At 41.8% G+C, this 24,239-nt stretch overlaps 1 protein-coding gene across 1 annotated transcript in view; it reads left to right on the top strand.

The window, feature by feature from the left end:
- pdia5 (protein disulfide isomerase family A, member 5) overlaps positions 1-24,239 on the top strand; it is a 74,989-nt gene that overhangs the window by 28,924 nt on the left and 21,826 nt on the right. Inside the window, exons 6-11 of the mRNA XM_080902214.1 lie at positions 2,214-2,306; positions 3,902-3,962; positions 7,257-7,324; positions 10,967-11,058; positions 15,501-15,572; positions 17,573-17,709. Of these exons, the coding sequence (XP_080758340.1) occupies positions 2,214-2,306; positions 3,902-3,962; positions 7,257-7,324; positions 10,967-11,058; positions 15,501-15,572; positions 17,573-17,709 (523 nt within the window). The remainder of the gene's footprint in view (positions 1-2,213; positions 2,307-3,901; positions 3,963-7,256; positions 7,325-10,966; positions 11,059-15,500; positions 15,573-17,572; positions 17,710-24,239) is intronic.

The raw sequence follows: 24,239 nt of genomic DNA, 5'->3' as shown, positions 1-24,239 counted from the left end.
TCTTCGTTTGTATAACCGAGATACAACCAGTTGGCAGACAGTTGAGTTGCAGACAAGCTGTGCTCATTGACACAGACTGACTGTGATTGATGCCAGTGTATTGGCAGTCTGTCTGCTTTTAGAAATTATCTTGCAATTATTTCCAAACCTTCACTAATCTGTCTGAGAGTCGTTGCAGTCAGCCTGAATTAAATTGCAGTTTGTCACCTTCCACAAGGGGACCTTGCAGTCGCCTCACAATCACCATACTTAACAATGTTTTATTGGTTTTATTGACTGCATCATGCAGACAGCAGCATTTATTAATGCAAACAAAATTAAGGGTATTTTTAGTGCTTTTATAATGAGCTGTAATTGGTGGTATACTACCTAATTTGAAGTGTGAATGTACTGAAATATAATGCAGACAGCAGCCACATTATAGTTTAATAAGTCAAATGTAAGCAGAAAGGTAGCCTGAGTAGTGTTTTCCCTGGAGTAAGTAAAGCTATAGCATGACTGCTTAATCCTTACTAAAGTAACCTTGTTAACTTCAGCACAGTGTTGTCACATATTAAAACTGAAAAATACTTCTTTCTACCTGGTATGATTTATCTTGGGTTGAACTTTTTAACCGTCTGTTTAAAGTCCATTTTCCACCACGAAACCACACTGGTCATTTCAAACGTTTACCTTTCGTCTAAGTGCACCCTTTACTCCTTCCTGGGGTGCAACTAGTGAGAGCAGCTACTCAACTAAGTGCATGTTTTTGCTTCAAGTGGTGAAAAGTGTTGGTTGTTTTTTCACCCTTAGCGGGAACAGTTTTCTTGCATATTTTCAAAGTACTGCGCTTTGTTAGAGGTTTTCGAAGTAGCTCCATCTTCAGGTATTAAATGATCATTGGAGGCTGACACTTGGCTCTCGCTCTCAGACATGCCCGGCCATGTCTCATTGTTGATTGCACTGGGAACATAAGCTGTTGCTATAGCAATGATATCATTACATGACACTTTTATGTCACATAAACATTTATAGTGGTGTTATGGCAGGTTATATGGTTATGACACAGCCCTAGCGTCAAGTGATTGATCTTCATGTTAGCTACAAGGTGTGTTTGTAATAATATAAGACTGCAGCAAGCCACACCCGACAGGTTTAATAATTTTGAACATGTGATGCAGAGCTTCTAATGATGCTCTTTACAGGTCTGCACTTTGGCTGCCTCAACTAATGCTGGCACACTAGACTGATTTAGCTTATAGCCTCCAGACCTGTTAATGAGGTCATAGCACCATCTGTTACTCTGATTCTGTAGCAAACACATCCTGAGGAAAAAAATCAAGACCTTAATTTTGTTACCAGTTATCCAGCTGCAGGTTACATATTTAAGGATCACTCACAGGTACCTCTAGCGTGAAATGTTTGGAATACAGAGTGCAATATAAAATATGCATCAGCCACAACAACCATAGAGATGTTGCTGGTCAGCTTAAAGTTTAATGCCTTTCACTGCAAGACAGCTGCTGCATATAGATATTTCCTAAAAGGCAAATTATGACTTTAGATAAAAGTGAAATTAACCGTTTACTTCTCTCCTCTATAATATGGAAATCCTTCTCTTTTTATTTTTTCAATGAGTTTCTACCAGAGAAACTCGTTATAAGGTGGAAGCTGTCACTCTTTTGAATGGTGCATGGTTTTATTACTTTGCTTGCTAGGGTTTGCGCTGTTTCTCTGACAGATTAAAAGGCATCTGAAACAATAAACCTCCACAAGTCTCTGTTTCAACCATTACAAAGTAGTTCTGATAATCAAGTCAAGGTCGTTAAATGTTCCGCCCGTGCACACGCGCCGTCGTTAGAGCACTGCTAAAAGAAATATTTCCTGCTGTTGCCTCCACAGACATATGGTTCATTATATTTACAGAAAGCTTTACCAAGCCCATTAGTAGACACTTAGAGGTACTGAAATAGCGCTGACACCTCTTGGATGCATGAACATGTTCATCTATATGAGCTTCCATCTGGCACAACCTACAGCGTTGCCTCAACTAAATTTAGGAGCGACTTCGGCAACGTAAATAATCACCACTCCGTCTTTTTATGTTGGTTTTTCACCCCCATAGGATTATTTTGTGGCAGTGAAAAGTTGTTGCATGATTTGAACAGTTGGCTTTGTTTAGACAGGCTGTCGCAGATCTGTCGTTTTGACTTTGCTTTTTTTTTCTCATTCAGTCAATGGTAGCGTTTTTGAAAGACCCATCGGGGCCCCCACTGTGGGAGGAGAACCCTGAGGCTAAAGATGTCGTCCACATAGAGACAGAAAAAGTAAGTACCAATTTAAATAAACTTTTGGGCTTTGGATTAATTTAATATCCATTTAGCTCCATTTAAGAAATCCAGAACATCACTGGGGACGTACATTTACTGTGATTCACAAGCACAGGCTGCATCTTTCCTCCATTTGTCTGTGTTAAAGTTTTGATTAGCCCCCCGACTCTGATACTGCAGCATCTCACCAACACAAAGCCCCGCACACAAAAAGCAACAGGCTTTATCATCAAAGAGCTGCTCGGCGTAGTTCATGAGGTCACTCACACAGTCCCGCCTTTACAGCCTAAAAGCCTCCAAACGGCTCTCATCCAGACAAGTCAGATTGCAAAATCATCAAAAACTGCCAGCATATTCACAAACAGCTACCTCATCCTTAGATAAGTATATATGGAATTTAGAAAGACCTTTGTTTTTGGACTATAGCCACTTTGCATGATCCTTATTTATTTTATAGTCTTGAGAGCTTGAGCAAAAGAAGACAACTGGACTTGATTTGTCAAGGCAAGCTTGAGATCCCTTCCCAGGTGCTTCAATGGCTGCTCACGCTTTGCATCAGGTGATCTGAATAGTTCACACGATGAGGTGGGGCAAGGTCTCACAGTGGTTTCATCCCTGACCTATACCTATTTTCACACCGTGGTTTATGTGTTGATGTGGATCGGTAGTAATGGTAGATGGACTGGCTCTTTTACAGCGCTTTTCTAACATTAACTCAGGGTTCAGTGTTTTGCCCAAGGATACTTGGTCACTTTGCAGACTTTAGCAGCCAGGGATTGAACTACCAACCTTCTGATTAGCAGATGATCCGTTTAGTCTCCTGAACTACAGACATAGAGAAACTGGTAATAAATATTTGTCTCATTCTGCACCTTGTTGTAGCCCAGTCTTAAAGAAGCTGATTAGCTCCTTTCCAATTAGCCCCACACTCTTTTTAAGCCAGCTGTCTTCTGATTGGCTGCCCCTCGCAAACAGAAGGTTTAAATAGCAGCTGGAAAATTCTGTTCTCACAGCCAGAGCTTTGTGCCTGAGATGTCCATGTTACTGATGATTAAAAAATGATTAAAGCAGCTTGAAATCTGAGCATCCACCACTGTAAAAGTACATGTGTAACAGAAAACAAAGGCGAGCATAACACAGTAACCCTCCTTTCATTTGAAGAACGAGGGACCTGGTTATCACCTGCTCTCACCCTGAGGCTTGTTGAATGTGTTAACAAAAGATTGTGCTGAATGTGTGATTTTTATGTTTTTTGGAAGTAGCTGAGCTCATGAAAGTGATGATGAAAACGGGGAAACTGGTATGGGGGGCTGATGTGCCTGCTGTCCAAAGAAGAAAGTCCTCCCTTTCCTTTTTCTGTGATTAATGTGATGAATAACTCTCACACACGGTCGAATACAAAGCTGAAATAACAGATGATGTCATGATTTGCTATTTTAAACCAAAGAGTGTGAGAGAGAATTTCAGAAATCCAACATGGAGCATACTATTAGAGGAATCAAGCTATCGTGTGTGTTGTATATACATGTGTATACATGTGTTTTGCTGAAAAGCATCCTGACTCATCTCTTGTTCCCTCCTCGCTCTCGAAGGACTTCAGGAAGCTGCTGAAGAAAGAAGAGAGGCCGGTCCTCATGATGTTCTATGCTCCCTGTGAGTCTGCATTATTACGTTGTTCCTGCAGTGTTAGCAGCTCACAATAACTGGGACAAGCAGTGCTCATTTTGCTATCCTGCTTGCACATATTGTGGGAAACAGTATGTCTGGAAAAACAAGAGTAGCTATTATTGTCCTCAAATATTACATTAACTCACTTTATAAGGTGTCTAAACCGGGGGAGAGAGTACAGTTTAGGGAATAGCTCAATAAACTAGAGTTTGCTTGGTAATACTAAACCGTTGTAATCAATACTGCAATCTGATTTTATATATATATATTTATGGCACCTGGCAAACATGACACACTGTCTTAGGGCTGTTCGATATAACGATACAGTGGGGCAAAAAAGTATTTAGTCAGCCACCGATTGTGCAAGTTCCCCCACCTAAAATGATGACAGAGGTCAGTAATTTGCACCAGAGGTACACTTCAACTGTGAGAGACAGAATGTGAAAAAAAAATCCATGAATCCACATGGTAGGATTTGTAAAGAATTTATTCGTAAATCAGGGTGGAAAATAAGTATTTGGTCCATAACAAAAATACAACTCAATACTTTGTAACATAACTTTTGTTGGCAATAACAGAGGTCAAACGTTTACTATAGGTCTTTACCAGGTTTGCACACACAGTAGCTGGTATTTTGGCCCATTCCTCCATGCAGATCTTCTCGAGAGCAGTGATGTTTTGGGGCTGTCGCCGAGCAACACGGACTTTCAACTCCCGCCACAGATTTTCTATGGGGTTGAGGTCTGGAGACTGGCTAGGCCACTCCAGGACTTTCAAATGCTTCTTACGGAGCCACTCCTTTGTTGCCCGGGCGGTGTGTTTTGGATCATTGTCATGTTGGAAGACCCAGCCTCGTTTCATCTTCAAAGTTCTCACTGATGGAAGGAGGTTTTGGCTCAAAATCTCACGATACATGGCCCCATTCATTCTGTCCTTAACACGGATCAGTCGTCCTGTCCCCTTGGCAGAAAAACAGCCCCATAGCATGATGTTTCCACCCCCATGCTTCACAGTAGGTATGGTGTTCTTGGGATGCAACTCAGTATTCTTCTTCCTCCAAACACGACGAGTTGAGTTTATACCAAAAAGTTCTACTTTGGTTTCATCTGACCACATGACATTCTCCCAATCCTCTGCTGTATCATCCATGTGCTCTCTGGCAAACTTCAGACGGGCCTGGACATGCACTGGCTTCAGCAGCGGAACACGTCTGGCACTGCGGGATTTGATTCCCTGCCGTTGTAGTGTGTTACTGATGGTGACCTTTGTTACTTTGGTCCCAGCTCTCTGCAGGTCATTCACCAGGTCCCCCCGTGTGGTTCTGGGATCTTTGCTCACCGTTCTCATGATCATTTTGACCCCACGGGATGAGATCTTGCGTGGAGCCCCAGATCGAGGGAGATTATCAGTGGTCTTGTATGTCTTCCATTTTCTGATGATTGCTCCCACAGTGGATTTTTTCACACCAAGCTGCTTGCCTATTGTAGATTCACTCTTCCCAGTCTGGTGCAGGTCTACAATACTTTTCCTGGTGTCCTTCGAAAGCTCTTTGGTCTTGGCCATGGCGGAGTTTGGAGTCTGACTGTTTGAGGCTGTGGACAGGTGTCTTTTATACAGATGATGAGTTCAAACAGGTGCCATTCATACAGGTAACGAGTGGGGGACAGAAAAGCTTCTTACAGAAGACGTTACAGGTCTGTGAGAGCCAGAGATTTTCCTTGTTTGAGGTGACTAAATACTTATTTTCCACCCTGATTTACGAATAAATTCTTTACAAATCCTACCATGTGGATTCATGGATTTTTTTTTTTTCACATTCTGTCTCTCACAGTTGAAGTGTACCTCTGGTGCAAATTACTGACCTCTGTCATCATTTTAGGTGGGGGAACTTGCACAATCGGTGGCTGACTAAATACTTTTTTGCCCCACTGTATATATCGGATGACGATATAAAAACGTCGATCGTTTGTTTCGTGGTGTCGCAAAATAAACTGTTTACGGCAATATTTTTTTCATCGTTTTGATGGTCACTGTAGTGGCTATATTAATTTCTTAAAGTTCTCTCTTTCTCTTATATTTAATATAACCACACTACGGACGGACAAGCGCCTGTTTTTATGCGTTGTCGTTAGCAACAACGACGGTAACACCATCGCGTGCCCGCTTGTTTATGTTCCACATAAACCTTTCACAATAAAGCTCAAGATCCTGTTGAGACTTTTCAAAATAAACTGAATCACTTGAAAGAGCAGATTATTTACGGATGAGAAGTAAAAAAGAGCCGCCAGGTGCTAAAAAATAGACCTTAGACTCAAACGTTAGAACAGGCTTTTCCCCGCAGCACGCCGTGTGATAAATACTCACAAAGAAAACGGCGGCCGTTACAACTTATGTCTAAAAATGTATCGTTTCATGCATCTGCTAAAACACTCGACTCCAGCTACATGACCCGCAGCTGGAAACACTTCCCGCAAGTCGAGCTGCCCGAGATTCACAGAATTTACAGAAAATGTTACATTTTTGTGATTTATATCGTTATCGGACGATAAAATTCTTATATCGGGATATGAGATTCTGGTCATATCGCACAGCCCTAACTGTCTCATCTTTCTATGTACTACACGTTTTTTATAATGTGGAGAAAAAAGGACTCCAACTGAGGAGATCCTTCTTTGCTGGTTAACTCCACTATTACAAACACAAATCGGATGCAAAGTTCTAAAATAACAGAGCGCTTTTAAAACAACCCGCGTGTTGCCAGGTCTTTTATCGACTGCTTAAAATTACTTGCTTTGTTCATTGATCAGTCCATGCAAAACAAAAAAAACTAGTTTCACTTTCTAAGAATATAAACTAGAAATAAAGCAACAGATTATCGCTGTCGCTCTTTGTTTGGCAAAATTGTTAAACAATTAAGCCGCAGCGTCTGTCTGAACGTCAGACCTGCTGATCACTTTGCCAGGATAAGAACAGTCGTTTTTGTTCAGCACGCAGTTAATTGTTGCCTCTTATTGTTGTTCAATAGAAAAGACTTCACATGGATTTTTGTTTTTTTTGTTTTTTTGTTTCCAAGCGCTGTGCTCGATTATCCTCAGTGCATCATATCTTTCACAGCAGATAGCATACTGAGAGCTGCTGTTTACCAGGGGGAAAAATCTCCTAGCAGATGATGGAAAATCTTTTGACAGTCGTATAGATTATCATATAGCTGTCAGAGCAGTGTTCCCATTGAGTTCTCTGTAATAACCTCTGCTTCTCTCCTTTGTATTTTGGTTGCAGGGTGCGGCGTTTGTAAGAGAATGCAGCCCATTTTTCAGCAAGCGGCCACGGAGACAAAAGGGAAATATGTAAGTGTGCTAAATCTGCCCCTCAGTCAGTGGGCCCACTGTTGTGTTGCATCACCTGTCTCTGATCTGCAGCCCAGTCATCTTTGATGCTCGCGCATTAAATGAGATGTGTCAGCAGCGAATGTCAGGGATGTGAAATCTGCAAAAGGTACAGACAGACCAAATAAGGTATTTCCTGCAGGTTGTGTTTCCTGCAAAGACGATCTCTCGGGCACAGTACCTGATCAACTTTTGCACCATGTGTTGATTTAGTAGCATAATAACTCAGATGACCTTTAAAAGGCAATTCGAAGGTCCCTATCCTCTCTCTGCTGATTAATTAAGATTTTACCTGTGTTTTGATTGCACAGCAATATGTTTCGAATGATTTTAGCATTTTTAAGCAATGTACAGGAATATGCTGTAGCGGCAGACCGTGTTATGTTTTTTATATGTACATAATTTACATGTTTAGAGTAGTGCTGTTAAAATTACATTCGTTAAAATGACGTTGACGCCATAACCGCATTAACGCGGCAAATCTCCGTTAGAGAGTTAACGCAGATCGCCCTGTGTGCTAACGTGTTGACGCCGTGCAGCGTTAACGAGCTAACAGAGATTTGCCACGTTAATGTCATTTTAACGAGATTAACGCTGACAGCACTAATTTAGGTCCTGACTACTTTTTCCTGTAGTTTTCATCACTGGTGGGAAAGTTTCTTTAGTCTTTTTTTTTTTTTTAATTATTATTTTTAACAGTACTCGTGTCGTTTGCATGAGAAAAATATTATCTCATAAACACTTGTCCTTCAGGGATCACATGAAAAGATAATTAACTGCATGTTTGTTTCATCATCAAGCATGCATTCGAGTAGCGAACATTTAAGCCTCTTAGCTGGGAACTGGTACACTGTTTGGGTGTGTGCACGTGTGTGCGAGGCTGAGATAGGGTGAGGGAGTGCGCCTGTACTTCTGTTTATAAGTGAATGCTGAATTGGTGGTCAGCCAAGTCGTATCGCACATTTCTCGCCTCCGTGTCGTGGCACAGGAAGGCACAAAGGTGACGTCTGAAGTTCTGCATCTTGTCAGGGTGAAATAGCTGAAAAAACACAGATTCGTGTGGGGATGTGTTTTGATTGTATTGTTTCAGCTTTTTAGGTTTCTTCTGTGTTCTCTCTCAGTACTGGTTGTGACATATAACATGATTTTGTCAGAGCACCGTCCTTTAAAAGGGAATAAGGCATAGAGTTTGTCATGACTCATACACATTCCTCTCGCTATTTTTTTTGCCATGAGCTGTGTTTGGTACAATATTTATTACAGAGGGAACCTGGGATGCTCCAGCTGTTTGATTTATATCAAATAACCTTCTGTACTGGAGAAATATTTTCAGAACTTTTTACTCATAAGCAGTGGAGTTAGGGACTCTCAACCGTGTCAGTGTTGCCAACTGTATCTGGAGCTAATTTTTACTCAGCATATAATTAGAGGTCGTTTTGAAAAACAAAATATTCTCTCGTGTTACATAATGATGTTTTCTATTTTATCCCCAAACAATATTACATGATAAGATGGAATGCTGTGCAGAAGTCTTGAGCCAGCTCTCATTTCTGTGCATTTTGTTAGGATGTGTGTTCTCTGTCAAAATGATCCCGCACTGCTTCACTAATGTTGAGGTCCAGCCTCTGGGGAGGCCAGTCTGTGATTGACAGTGACCCACTGTGTGTGCTTTTTCTATCCAGGTATGCTTTTACTTCATTGGCAGTGTGTTTGGGATAATTGCCAGTGTTACATGGCTCAAGGGAAGGCTAAACCATGCTGCCATTCAACTAGCTTTTAGTAATGTGAAATATAACAAAGGAGAAAGAGGAACAAAAAGAGCTCGGATCCTTGGCTAAAGCAAACAGAAGAGAGGGACGACCATGAACCAGCCAGTTAGTTGGCTAGAAATGAGAGCTGGCTAGTTCTGGTAAACTAGACGAATAGACACAAAACCACAAACGGCTCAACCCGTGTCTAATAATAAACAAAGCTGTAAAAGCATCGGTGCTGATGGAGGTCAAGACGGCAGTTACAAACCACCATCCGCCACCTTCTTTGGGTTTTTTTTCCATCTGGCAGCCAATCAGCACTAAGAATAAATTAGATATGTGAGAGAGGAAGTTAATGAGAATGATAATAAAGACAGTAAATAACAAATAATGTTTTTTAAAATATCAACATGATGATCACGGCACTGAGGTCGTGCTGAAAAATGACACTGTTGCCAATCAGGTGCTTTCTAGATCTGGCGGTACTTCATCAAGTTCATGATTTTTTTTTTCTGGAGCTTTAAGCCACAAAGAGCCTCCACTGTGTTCTACAGATGGCTGTAGACACTCACTGTTGAGCCTGTCTACTGACTGACAATGATTTGAAACCAAAACTACTACTTTGGATTCATCACTCCATCAGCCCTGTTGCCACTGATTTTCAGCCTTATCTCCCCGTTGCCTGTTTAATGCTGAAGTGATTCATAGGTCTGTGCAAAGGCGCTTAACAAAGGAAAAACAACATTCCTCTAAAAGTAGTCTGGTATAAGAATTGGACTGAAAATGAGTGAAAAAGCATCCAATGTCTTAAGAAAACCTTTAGATGATCTGTAGAAACCCTGGAGAAAGCCTGGCTGCTTGGAAGAAAAATAGAAATAAACGAATAGTGGCTCAAGACTAGGGATGGGTATCGTTTAGGTTTTATCCGATACCAGTACCAAACCGGTACTTTTGAAACGGTGCCGGTGCTTAAACGGTGCTGAACCGGTGCTTAAAGAATGGAGAACACAAACTTTGTCCAAAAACCTCATGTTTAGCTGTTTTTTTTGTAAAAAGATAACAATGTTAGCCTTTTCTGCAGCTATGGGGCATATATGGCATCACTCTTGGCTGGAAGCAGTGCTTAAACAATGGAAAAAACACAAACTTTGTCCAAAAACCTCTCATGTTTAGTTGTTTTCCACTTTTTCTTTGGTCCAGCCAGTACAGCCAGACTTTTGACCGCTTCGCCTTGGGCGTTTTTAATCTGTAGCTCTGCTCTAAAAGAACGTACGTACCTGGCCCGCCTACTATCCTCGGAAAGGTAAAATGATTGGCTGGAATCCAAAGTGTATGACATCTCAGGAAAAAAAAGCACTGAAATAAAGCACCGAAATGTGCGCTGCCTTTCGGTCTGGTTACTACCGTTTATGTCAGAATGGCACCGGATACTGGTACCCATCCCTACTCAAGACTTTCACACAGTATTGTACTTCTGACAGTTAAAGTAATTTTCTGCTATGCTAGACATACCATGCTTAACAGTTCACATTTATCAAGTACACCGAGCGGGATCCTGCACATATTTTCTTTATGTGGGTGTCTAAAATAAATTGTGATTCCTTTTTTAATATAGCTCAGACAAATCACATTCTGTCTTTTCAATTAAAAAGTCAGCAGGAAGTTTATAGCGGTGGTGTTTGATTACGGCCTGCTAATTAACAGTCATTGCACCTGTGTTGTTTCGCAGTTCACACTTGGAGTAATCCGATGTTTGATGTTCTTGCTATTTCTTTTCTCTCTCTGCCGTCATTTTGCTTCACATCTTTGATGGCCCATGTCTCATTTTCCCTTTCATATCATTTTTCTTAAGGTCCTAGCAGGAATGAATGTGCACCCAGCTGAGTTCGACGGCCTCAAGCAGGAGTACGGCGTCAAAGGCTACCCAACCTTCTGCTACTTTGAGTGAGTCGAGTCCTCTCATCCGTTTCTTTTTAGGCTTAGTCCCTGACTTCCAAAGCTCAAAACATCAGAGTAGGGCCACTTCAAATAGAAAGTGCAGTCTCTGCCCATTTAAACAGCAAGCAGGCGTGATGGCAGCAGACTCGCAGCTTGCAAAGGTGACCCCTTAAGGTTTGCAGTTCTTTCGTGCAGGTGCAAAGGAGAAAGTTTCTGATGAACTTTGGGATCCTCTGGCCTCATCCTTGAAAATGTACACTCACAGGAGGTGGTTGCTACTGTCAGGGAATAAGGAGAACACATGGGTGTTGGTGTATGGTTAGCAGTGAAGTAAAACTGAAGGGATAATTAGTTGCTTGACCAAAAAAAAAAACAATTCTTGGCATTTAAAGTGTTTAAAGTCCTGCTTGAACATATATTTATTGCCACAGTCACTGAACCACTCTGCAAATAGGCACTAAATCATTCATCTGACGTCACTCTAGGGTACAGAGATATTGGCCACCAGGGATGCAAAGAAGTTTGGGCTTCGGTCTCACTAGATAAATGGCTCTAACTGTGAACTCATGGAGGCCCAGCTTCCACTCTCACAGCCTTCACTTCAGAGGTTTGGGCAAGCTCATGGAGCCCATTGATCTTGAGTTGCAGTTCTTCATCATGTTGACAATGCATAACAAAAGTAACTGTCTTCCAAAAATGTTACTCTGTGTTGCACTGTGGTGTTTGAACAATCTCCATCAGTCAGTCGCTCATTCCAGGATCTGCACTGTTACCTTCCTCAGGGCAATTTCTTATATCCGTAGCCCCTTTAGGTCCAACACCCTTCACATCCCAGTGGCCATGCCATAGGGTGGGCAGTACTGTGACAATGTATACTGATACAAAGGTGGTTGATCATGTTAAACACCAAGAATATGTTTAATATGATCATCTCAGACACAGAGAGAAGCTCCACCTATTTGTTTTATTTTGTTTTGTTTTTTTGCGAGGAGCTACGGAAGAGAATTAGGGCCACTGGGGAAAAAAGTGGGCATGTCTTATTTTTTCTTCTTTTACAGAATTCTCAGATTAAAGTCAGAATTCTGACTTTAATCTGAGAATTTTGACTTTTTCCTCCAAATTATTTTTTTCTCAGAATTCTGAGAAACTTCTGACTTTTTTTCTCAGAAATTTTTTCTTTAATCTCAGGATTCTGGAAAAGAAGAAGAAAAAAAAGACGTGGCCACTTTTTTTTTTTTTTTAGTGGCCGTAATCCTCTTCCGTAAGGGGCATCCAACCAGGAGAAAATCATCTTAAATGGAGATGAATCACAATGTGTTGTTCAGAGTGCAGGCTCATGATAAGATGGTTTTGGTTTGTGAATCATGGAAAAACTTCTTTTGTAGAGTCCGAGAATAAAAATGTGGAGCCAGAAAATTAGCATAACGGGTCCACTTAAAGCTAATATTCAAGCATAACAGAGAAATGTTGCGTTGCCTACTTTGTCTTAATAAAAAAGTGAACTGAGTAACTTAAGGTTTCTTTGGACAATTTCGACAGGGCTTATTTAGTTAATGTGAGATTGTAGTTACCTGTCATTGGAAGGCTTATGATCCCGAAAGTCATTTGCGTATGTAGTAGAGAAGATCTATGACTTTCAAGGGTCATTTGGACTTTAAGCGCTGCTCAAGGGCCAAGTAAAATATTATTAGGCAGAATTTTTAAGCACAAACTCTGATTGCCTAATTCACCGGCTTGCCCTGTAACAATGCACTGCACTGTAACAGTAAGTGAGTAAAGTTTAGCTCTTAAACTGGACAGCCCTTCATTATTTCAGCCTCCCTGTCTTCACAAACACGGCCCTCTGATGTGAAGCGAGCCGTTGCATTGTGTCACACAGCGCCGTTGTCTATGCAAAGACTGCCTCTGGTCCTAATAAAGGCAGCGTTTTAAATTATTAAAATGGTCGACTAAGTAAATGCTTTTAATATGCTGTAGCAGAGTTTTTTTTGTTATCTTTAACAACACCTTAAGGCCACATGTGACATTGATTTAGCACTCTCTTTTAGGTGTTGGAGAAATGTATGCTGCTGGCAATCTGATAACTTCAGATTACTGCTCAGCGCTAGTGTCCAAATATGAATAGACACACAAAATCACAGCTTGCGGCCACATACGCAGCAGGAATAGAGAGTGTGACTGATAGTGTTTGTTAATGCAGACACCCCCACCCCCACCCCACCCAGCTGGAGCCTCTCTGCACTGTCCACATATTTACAGTGTTGTTAACTAAGTGCTCCCACGCTGTTCTCTGCTTGTTTTGGGGTTTTTTTAAAAATATGTTTGCATTTTTTTTTTTTTCTTGCAATGCAATAGACACCTGGAAGGAAAAGCAGCGAAATTATGTCATGCAGCGAAGGTCAGCTGGGGATCAAGCCCGTAGGCATCGCTGTTTTGTGGCCCTAAATATGAGGCTACTGGGGTGCCACCGTGCTCTGCTTCTTTATGTCTCCTGCACTGGCTTTATCATCCTTATTTCCACATTAAACACTCTCTCATTCCAGTCTGGCCTTTTAATTAGACCGGGACTGATTAAGTGCCTGTGTGTGTGTGTGTGTGTGTGTGTGTGTGTGTGTGTGTGTGTGTGTGTGTGTGTGTGTGTGTGTGTGTGTGTGTGTGTGTGTGTGCTCTTGCCTTCTTCCTGTTTGTGTGCACTTCTTTCTATCTCGTGTGTGTATGCAGGTACACGGGCATGACCAGCACACTTGTGTGTAGCTGAGCCGGAGCCAGTCCGTTAGCTGCGAGTGCATTAGTGTCAGCACACGGCTAGCTAACGACCATCCGAGCCCATTGGCTTCAGTAATGAGCCCCTCACTGATAAACAGCAGCTAATCACTGCAGGGTAAATCAGCATCAGCACCGTCGGAGTTATCTCTCCATTGCACCCGTTTGCAAGACCAAGTTTTCAAGGTCTTTTAGGTTTTCAGTTACACAGATTAAGAAAGCTTACTCCCCCAGAGTTACAGCACACCTCAAGTTCCTGTCGAATATTCAAACAAAAACCTGGAAGTCTTTCGGCTCCTTTGTCCTTGCCGCGTCCTTTTATGGAAATGCTAGAGACTGTTGGCTAAATGACATTTATTTAAAATTTCCTCTCTTTCTACAAGGTTTCGGTGTACTTTACAGCAGCAGAGATAAAGCAAGTGAATATAGAGTCGGTCATAAATCTCGCTGATTGAATTCCAAGCAGCCACTCTGTGCCGCAGAAGTCGGGTTACTTAAGATGCGAGTTTTAAGCTCCAAATCCACAGAGCGTAATCATGTATCACCTTTTAATAGTGTCCGCTCTGTATTTGGGGAGCTGTAACTGCAGTCGTCACCACCTTCTGTGTTTTCAAAATCGCCCTGCCCAGAGCCAGTAACTACCCACATTGATCCTTCGACATTGGGCTGAGCCGCCATGTCCGCTTCCCAGCCTTGGTTTAGTCACGGTGAATGCAGTAGATAAACTCATTGCTATGAAGAAAATCTGCTTAGGTTTTGAATCTGTCTTTCAGACTGTGAGGCTGAAGAGAGGCCTCGAGCTCATTTCAAATGCATTACGTCGGGTCACTTGCATTCCTTGTGTGCACTTTTTAAGCTGAACTTCAAGACAGAGAAAAGAAATTTCAATCTTGTTAAAATTTTTGTCAGAGGCGCAGCTCTCTAAAACATCTGGCTTTGAACTGGTTGCGAAAGGCCCGACTCAGCTCTTTGTCAGAGACACTCGGTGCCATCATAACTGTTTTTTTAAGATCCTGTCGCACATGACCTGGATTACTGCGACACGACTTTTTCAGTCCTGACTGAGATGTTGTTTCAGCCTCATCTAACAAGAACTGCTGATCAAAAGATGCATCCCAGAAAATAAGTCTTTGTTTTCATTTTGACTCAGTTTTAGCTTGAAAAACATCCAAAAACATCCAAAAGTTCAGTATTTGTTCGTTTTTTTAAAAGAAAAACCTTTGCAAGTTTTATATGTCAGTTTCTTTCCAAATAACTGAAAACAGCACTTATTGAGGCATTATTATCAAAGTAATACCGCATGCATAGAATCAATAAATCTGATATAAACCGCTTAAAAGATTTGCAGACTTTGCCTTAAAATAAGGTTTTTTCCTCCATCTCATAAGTCCAAAAGCAAAGCATACTGAACACACTGACCATTAGTATTGAGCTGAGCTTTAAGAACTGCTGGTGATGATTTTTAGAAGGCATGTTTTTAGAAGGCATGTTTTGGGTGGGGTGTGTTTTTAAAATTAAATGCAGTAATGTTGCTGTAATGCATGTTGTTATGTTTACAAAAAGCATCAAATCACAGACGTCTGTGGCAGTGGTTTTCAAACTCACATTGCCAAGTCGTCATTCTGCCCGTTGCTGAAGTCTGCTTTCAGAGACGATCTGGTTTTCATGCTCCTTTTGTCTCTTAGGAAGGGGAAGTTCCTTCACCACTACGAGAACTACGGCGCCACAGCCAAGGACATCGCAGACTGGTTGAAGAAGTAAGTATGGTCCCTGTCACTTCATCTACTGACGATTTTAAGTAGGACCAAGCAGAGGCTTGAAGACGCCCGGAGGAGTTTTAACTAATAAAAACGACACGATGAAGCTTCTGAACTCAAGTCTACCTTCTGCCTCTAACAAGTACCCCCCCACCACAAGCACACAAACACATCTTAAATGTCAGGCATCACCTTTTCCTTTTGCTGTGCTCTTTCTCACAAACGCTCTCCTCTCTGCTCACCCTGACTCACCTTGCCACAGTGTCATCAATCTACACCTGCTCCGTTCCTGTCTCATTTTTCTTTCTCACCTTGGCTCACACTCTGCCCGTAACCCCTCCGTCTCTTACTGGCAGGAAAGTCGCAACTGTCCACAGGCCTGCAGCCAGAGGGCACAGAGCAAGGCTTTCACAGCTATCGCAGGAAACGGAGCGAGACAGGCAGGGGATGTACTCCGTGTGCCTCTGGGCATCTCCACTCCTAGACTTTGACTAACTTGTTTATTTAGGACTCAGAGACTGATTTAAAAGCAGTGAGCCAGCTGGCTAAAAAGTCTAATTGCAGCTTATATTTGAGTAAAAAGTTTCTGTTACCTGAATATGCACGAAATGACTGAATTAATATATTAAATCTAATTAATTTTAAACTAATCATGTCCTTAAATGTGCTGCACACAACCACCACAGCACGTAGAAGCTAGTCTCCAGGCGCTTCACATAATAAAAGTAAGAGTTTACAGTATTTTAGGGAAGCAGAGTGTGTAAGCACTTGGTGACAGTGGGGAGGAAATCTTTTTAACTCGAGCAGAAGCAGGCTCCAGGAGAGAGTCTGTCTGCCTTCACCAGCGTAGCTGATTTTCACAGGAATATGTTCCATATGGTTTAAAAAAAAAAGAAAGAAAGTGGAAAAAGCCTCTCCTGCAAGCACCATTACATTTGCAGTTTTTCGTGTCATACTTTTTTTTTCTTTTTCTTCATCTGAGATGCTGCACGAAAACGGGAAAAAAGGGGTTTTTGAAGTAAACAGTGCTCAGAGATTTTTCCAGAAGAGTCTATTGTCCTCTTCCTGTAGCACTTTTAGCCGCTGATTTATTTTTCTTTTCTCATTTATCAGTCAAACTTCACATCCTAAATGTTAATGTTGTCATTTTGTTCAGATTCAGCTGTCTCCGATTTTTTTTAATACCCACCTCAGTAGCTTTCTGCGCTCTTTTCTCACTGGACTGAGAAATGCCCTTTGCTGTTTGCACTGACGGGATTCCTACACCTGCCGTAATGAATACAAGTATTCTGGGGGTTGCAGTCAGAAGCTGTACTGAAGCTACTCTGTTGAATTAGTGAAGCCCCTTCCTTTTGTACGCTCCGCTTTAGTCTCTTGACCTCAGCTTGGTGCGCAGTCTGAATTTGTTCATTGAAAGTGTAGTGTCAAGAATAAAAAAGTGGACACAGAAGGAGAGGTAAGAGTTGGTATCCTTGGCGATTATATCTGAGCAGCAAAAGATGTTGTCTGATAAATCTTAAGTGTTATCACTCCCTGATAAACCTTGATCCAGAGCTTTTTATATATCACAGCTGTGTATTAGATAGTTGACGTTGCTGGAGGGTTGTTTTTAGCACTCGGTTTTCACTGTTCTGGTGTTGTTAAATATATCAGCCTCGCTGGCTTCAGTGCACTGGCTCAGGCCAGAGCGTGTAACGATGAGGAAATGCGGCAGAGGAGGGCCGTGTATAACAGTGAGTGTTTATGCTGTAGCCACTCGTTCTTGGAACTGGAGCAGTGTGCTCCACCACACCCACAAAGGTGGGGCTGCTTTTGTCCAGATGTGTGTGCGCGTGTGCGCTTTTGTGACATACTGGGTGGAGTGTGGGCTGCAGCTGTGTCTGATTATATTTAATTTTTCTTTACACAGATTACACATAAGCTGGACTGTCTCTGCTTTTCAGTCTCACCTCTGTTGCCCTTGTTGTCCCCCCCCCCCCCCCCCCCCCTTCCTGTTTTAGTCCTCAGCCCCCCCAGCCGAAGACCCCTGAAGTCCCCTGGTCAGAGACAGACTCTGCGGTCTTCCACCTGTCCGATGAGTCCTTTGACAGCTTCCTGGAGGAACATCCTGCTGCCCTGGTCATGTTTTACGCCCCTTGTGAGTAAAAGAGCAAAAGAGCACGGTCTATATTTATCAACTGCTACACGTAAAATATTGTTATGTAAATGATGCACTTTTCCCCCCACTAAGAGCCGTTTTAAATTTAAGCGAGGTCCAGAGTTCTTTTAAACTGGTTGAGGGGGATGTAATCGCTCGTGTTACAACTGGGGGGTTCGTAAAAGTTACTTCAGCACTCGCACTCAGTGAAGCACTTTTTCTTTCTTTTTGGTGCTTTCTTTCACTCAGTGTTTGATCAGTATTGGACCAACAGTTGATTATAGCGTTTATACGATGGCAAAACATTTTTGTTTGTTTGTTGCTGTTTTTTTTGGCCCAAGCCAGAACCCAAAGAAGTTAAATATTTCACACTTTTAGCCGTCGGGAAGATAGATCCGCCTCGCTTCGAGCTGGTGTGTTAGGGCAGCTGTCTCTCACTTGCTGCAGAGATGCACCCTGGGTATAGACAGAGTGGCAGAGGGAATTAACCGTTAAGCACTGCGGTTACACTCGACTACCTTCAATTCTGACGATACGCTTTGCCAGAAAAGTTTTTCGCTTGTAAAGGGCAAACATGAGCAGTCTGTCAAAACATCTAGCAAAAAGTCCAACGGACACAAAGGCACAGTTGTCAGAGGGCTAGCTTGCGTTTCCTTTCTCGTTGCTATAGTTACTGTAGGATGTGTATGCTAAACAGCCCAGAGCAGCCCACACCTTGTTTACTGATTTTACAAACGTAGGTTAACGATTAAAAATAACCACAATAAGTAATCTAAGTTGAAGTAATCTAACGAAAGTAATTTTCCTGCGCAGTAAGGTCAGACGCGCAGATTTAATCTGCCCTGACAAACAGCTAACTCCCATTCTCACTGTTTCTCATGAAAATGTAACAAAATATCAACACTTGGGAGAAAGAGCATACATATGGACACATTCCACATTTGACATTAAGGAAAATAAGAAGCTTTGTAAAGCGTGTGGATTTTAACATTTTATAGTTTAGTCTACTATAATCGTTTCATAGTTATGCGGTGGCTCTGAGAGGCTAAACGGACTGCAAATTAAGAAAACACCAGCAATAAGAAAATGCTGCGAAAGCACACAAAACACAACGGAAATGAGAAAAACGGAAACAGGAGAAAAAAAAACCAAAAACAGAAATAGGAAAAAACATATTTCCAAAAGCACAAGGGAATTGTTTCTGGGGAGACAATAACCTGACGGACCAGTTGCAGGAACCAAAATATGCTAAGAATTGCGCTGGGAGACAGTGAAGTGGAGGATCTATCATTTTTGTGAGGAAAGAACAGATGAGAGGTCAGTGTGTTAGCCTGACTATTAGCCTAAAAATCCAGTAGTATATGAATCATGAGATTAAAACACACTTACCTAGCATGTTTTGGTTCCTGGAACTGGTCCGTCAGGTTATTGTCTCCCCCTTTTGCAGTGTTTTTCGTATTGCTGGTGTTTTCTTAAGTTGCAATCCGTTTGGCCTCTCAGGGCCACCGTATACTTAGTTGATTAAAACTGAAGTAATTCAAACTGAAACTAAATGACATTTTACACTAAAGCCTCAGTCCAAGCTAACTCTGCACTCATAGTCGCTTAAAGTCACTGAATGTCATTGACTTTCTCTAGTCTTGGGTCGCCCCGTTCCTGCTAGCTGTTAGCTGCTTTCTTTATGGTTTCCCTTTATGGGGGTTTGTTAAAGTACTGAATTGATAAAAATGATACGAGTCAGAGTAGAAGAACCAGTAAAATCTTCACAAAATCCCAATCTCAGTGGAAACTAGTAACATTTGTAGGAAGGGTCGTTGTTGAGGCTGTTATTGAATGTGGTCCCATGAAAAGATGGAGTTTAGGTTCAAAATCACTTACAAAGCCCATGATGGGCGTAGTGAAGGAATCGTTAATGTAATCAAGTCAGATAATGCAGCACATGTGGTACTTGTATATATTAATACATGGAGCGAATGATTTCAGCAGCCTGTCAGAGGAGCTCCTCATTCCTTCCTGCACTGGATAACATTGTGCTCTCGCACGTCCTCTTGGGTCGAACTGTTGTTTAGTCACATAAGTAACATCACTGTTTGACTGTCATGCTCAGTATTAACAATCAGCTGGATAAAGTAACCGAAGGCCGATTGAAAAATGGAAAACAAACTCAAAGACAAAGCGGCTGCAGTAAGTTTCGCTCTTTTGCCCAGCTCGCTCGCACACAAGCTCATCTTCGCAAACCAACACTTCATTGTTTCCATGTGGCTGACATAAGCCTGCTTGTCATCTTTATTCACGCAACATACTTCTGTTGTTACACAGAACTTTGTAAACATGCCAGTTTTCTGTTCAGTAGCTTAGATCCCAGATTGCTTTGCTTTTGTGAAGCCCTCCTGCGTGTGAGGGGGAGGCCAAAAATAGCTTTTGTAATCAGTAAATGTATCACACACACTTTTTTTTTTTTTTTTTTTAAATAATGGAAATTTATTCAATTTGATTTGACTGTTTTTGACCTTTGTTTTTTTTTTTTTTAGCTACCTGTATGCTTTGGATCACATCACCACCTCCTGCTGTTTACCCCTGTACTCTCTTTCTTCTCTGTAGCTGCTGCCCTCCCTCTGTGCTCATTTTAGACTCGCCTCTGTTAAAATAAACTAATCAGTATAAATAGGATCCTTTAAAGTTAGCTTTAACTATAACAAGGATTCATTGCTTTCACATTTGATCTGATACTTGCTGCAGAGCTTCATACCGCCTGGTTGCTGGGAGCACTGCACTCAGTCCAAAGGGCAAACAGGAGCCCCAGCTGTGATTAAAAACATATCCGTGATACTAACACTGCGGGTGGACCCATTCCCTGCTAAAACTCAGTAATATTTTGCAATACTAAACCCTGTATGTAAATTAACTCTAGCAGTTTCACTAAAGAACTATTGATGCACATGAGTATAGACAAAAAGCATTTGCATTGCACTGCAGCTGCAAACCTTGAATATGGACACTTACTGTGCAAGTCTGGGTTCGAGATGGCGTTTACAACTAAACTGCTTGATTGCTTTGATCCTGGCTTTGATCTCTTTAATGCTTTTAAATGTGTACATTCCCACAGACACACTCCATACTTTTGTAGTAGTTTTTAGTTTTCCCAGAAGAGTGTAAACTGTCAAAACTATAGAAAACAGGGATCAGTTCAAAATGAGTTGCCATTAAAGATGTTAATATAGTTTTCTCAATTGTGTAATTTAGATAAGGGTTAATGCAAAGCACAAGTGTCAACACAAGCTGTGTATGAGGTATGATCATACAGGTCATATGTAATTATTCCAGGACTCCAAACATTAAAATGGAAGCAGTCCTACAGTCCTGAGACTTCCTGTGTGGCTGTTTGGATCATTCCTTTCTGTCTACCTACACATGCGCCAATACTGGATAACTCCAGTGTTTCAAAACAATGGAAGCTAGATTTGGAGAGCAAAACGGGTGATAAGTGAAAAAGTGTTTTGTGTGTGCTGTATTTTGGCATGCACCACAGTTCACGTTCCCTTTCCCTAAACCCTTGAGGTTACAGGAAAATATGGTGTTGACAGCGTCATCCTGGGGGATGAATTCACAGAGCATAATTAACAAAATTAGGAAAAAACAAGGTGCATATGGACCCTGCAGGCTCTATTGTTGTGTCTTTGGCTTGTAGCCAGAGACAAAGCCCTCATATAAATATATATATTTAAATATATATAAATAAAAGTTGATTTCTCCTTTATCCATCAATTTTCTCCCATTTGTCTGGGACAAGGAGGTAGTAGCCTAAGCAGAGAGGCCCAAATCTCCCTCTGCCAGCAGAGAGATTTCATCTTTCCAGTGTTTCTTGGGTCATCCCAGGTCTTTGCTGGCTTGGAACATCTCGCCCAGGAGATGCCCAAAAGCCATCCTAGTTTCAGCTGGCTCCTTTCGATGTGGAGGAGTAGCGGGTCCATTCTTTGTCCCTCGAGATGACTGAACTATTCATCCCATCTCCAAGAAGAAAGCCAGGTGCTCTTCAGAAAAAACAGTTTCCACTACTTGTATCCACGATTTTAGTCTTTTGGTCACTACCCAAAGCTCGTGATCATAGCCTCAGAATTGGAGGCGCTAATGCACCAGAGTGAACTCGACTCCACCACCTGTTGAAGCCAACAGAACTGAATCATCTGCAGACATGCAAGTGGTCAAAACTTAGAACCTGGTCAGACTTCATGGACCGGTCTCAGAATAGTAGCTGGGCTTGAAATGGTCCAGAGAAACAAGAGACAATGGCATTTTTTATTTGTTTTATTGTTGTTGTTATTGTTATTTTAATGGGCAGAGTCCTGGGACTTCATTGATTATACATGTTTGACTTGAATTAATGACTTTTCAAGCAGGTTTTATTTGATTGTCAGAGAAGAACAGTTAAAATTTCCGGTTTCTGTCTTTTGCTGAGGAAGAAAGCTGAAGAGTGCAGTGTTACATGGGTTTTTGCATTTATATTGAATTGCCTATTCAGGCTTAAAGCTGCAATAAACTCTCATAGTTTTGCTTTTATTGATATTTACTAAGGCGTCAGGCACCATGGATTACGCAACATAGATTCAGGAATTATTTTATTGTCTTTAGTTTGTGGAGTTGTTTAAGTAAGAAAATGCTTTTTCTTTTTTTTCCTTTTTCTTTTTTTTTTTTACCCTGAGTGTGCATAACAGCGCTGAAAGCAGACTAATCCTCCCTCTCCAGATGTGGTGTCACAGCTTCACAGATGCTTGTGCTGCACTTGACTCACCCTGTGGACATCAGCCAGTCACCCACACACACTCCAATCAAGGGCAGTCAGCTGAAACAAGTGGCATCAAACATTTTCAGCGCGCACACGCGCACATACCTGTGACACATCAAATGCATATTTCACACCGTGACAAAACATTTATTACACACAATTACACAATCGCTCTCTCTCACACACACACACACACACACACACACACACACACACACACACACACACACACACACACACACACACACAGCATTGGAGCTTCGGTGCAGTTTCTTAATGGCCCTGCTTTCAGAGTGAGATTAATGGCCTCCCAAACACCACCATCAGCTTTCATTCTTGTCCACCTTTCTCACCGTCCTCTGTACGGTGCACAGCAGGGGAGCGAAACCTCCAAACGAACCCTCTGTTTCCCAGAGCCGGCCTCATTACGTCCCCGGACCAAAAACAAACATTGCTCATTGTTGTTTGTTCAGATTGTTGTTCCAGCTGATATAGCTGTAAATGACGTGATAATGTTTGGTCCCAGACGATTGGGCTTTGGCTGGCTTAACGGGTGGTTCAGAAGCAGCCGCAGGTCAAGCTTACCCCTGCAGTGGGCACAGACGAGTTGACCTTACAACACGAGTTGTCCTAACACATGTAACGTTTCCTGTGACACAAACACCTTTTCACCTTTCTCTCTTTTTCGGTGCATTTCAGTTTGTTTTGGGGGTTTTTTTTATAATAGCTGCAGTGATGTGGAGCCAGGGTGTTCATTTTTTTGACTCTGATCTCTTCACCCCCACATACACTCTGAATCAGCAATATTTCTGTGTTTTCCTGTAAGCTCCCGCCCTCCCCTACACACACACACACTTGCACACGCCCTCCCCTACACACACACCGACCGTGGCCCTTATGCACCACTTTTTCCCGAATGCCGAGCAGGGATGACGCAGAGCACAGGACGGACGTTTGCTTTTGTCTCTTACTCATCGCTTTGAAGGGTCAGACAAAGTCCTTGTAGTCACTCTGGTTCTCTGGTAAGCCTCAAAACAATCTGCATGATCACACACTACAGTCACTCAGTTGAAAGAGAAGCAGCTTTTCTATCCCACAAGGCATATCACACTTGATTTATAGCTTGCGCCAGTGCTGCATTGTATATTGAAGAAAGAAATTCCTGAACTGTTATGACAAGGGCAATTTAACAGGTTTGGAAAAGCACCAAGTTTGTTTCATGCATCTGTGCACAACAGCACTGAGCACATTCACACAAGCGCTCATCCCTGATCAAACGGCATATTCATAAGATCTTAAGACAAAGCGTCTTGTACACTGGGCGATAAATTACTGTGTTATATATATTTAAAAGTTGGTTGTTTTTTTGTTTTTTATTGTTTTTAAATCTACAAATAAAATGTTTGCTAGTCACTCACTGCTCATGCAACATTAAATGTACCGCTTACATCAAACACGGTTTATTTACAGCAAGCTATACGCTGCAAATTGTGTCTTCTGCTTCTCGATGAAAAAAGGGTTTTTGGTAAAACTGAGATTTGTTGTGATTTATAACGAGGGGTTGATGATCTACTGAAAGTTTCCAGAAGCCTGATCACAGATTGGCTCTAATGACTATTTGTTTTAAAACTTGTAACTTTTATTGCATTTAACATATCAGCCATGCTACAGTGTTTTAGTCCAGGACGTTTTTGGAAGGTATTCCCTCCCACTCGTTGCCAGATTTGGTCTCATCAGCCACAACATA

Source organism: Rhamphochromis sp. 'chilingali' (genome assembly GCF_963969265.1).
Source record: "Rhamphochromis sp. 'chilingali' genome assembly, chromosome: 14".
Taxonomy (NCBI): Eukaryota; Metazoa; Chordata; class Actinopteri; order Cichliformes; family Cichlidae; genus Rhamphochromis; species Rhamphochromis sp. 'chilingali'.
This window is presented reverse-complemented; position numbering and strand designations above follow the sequence as displayed.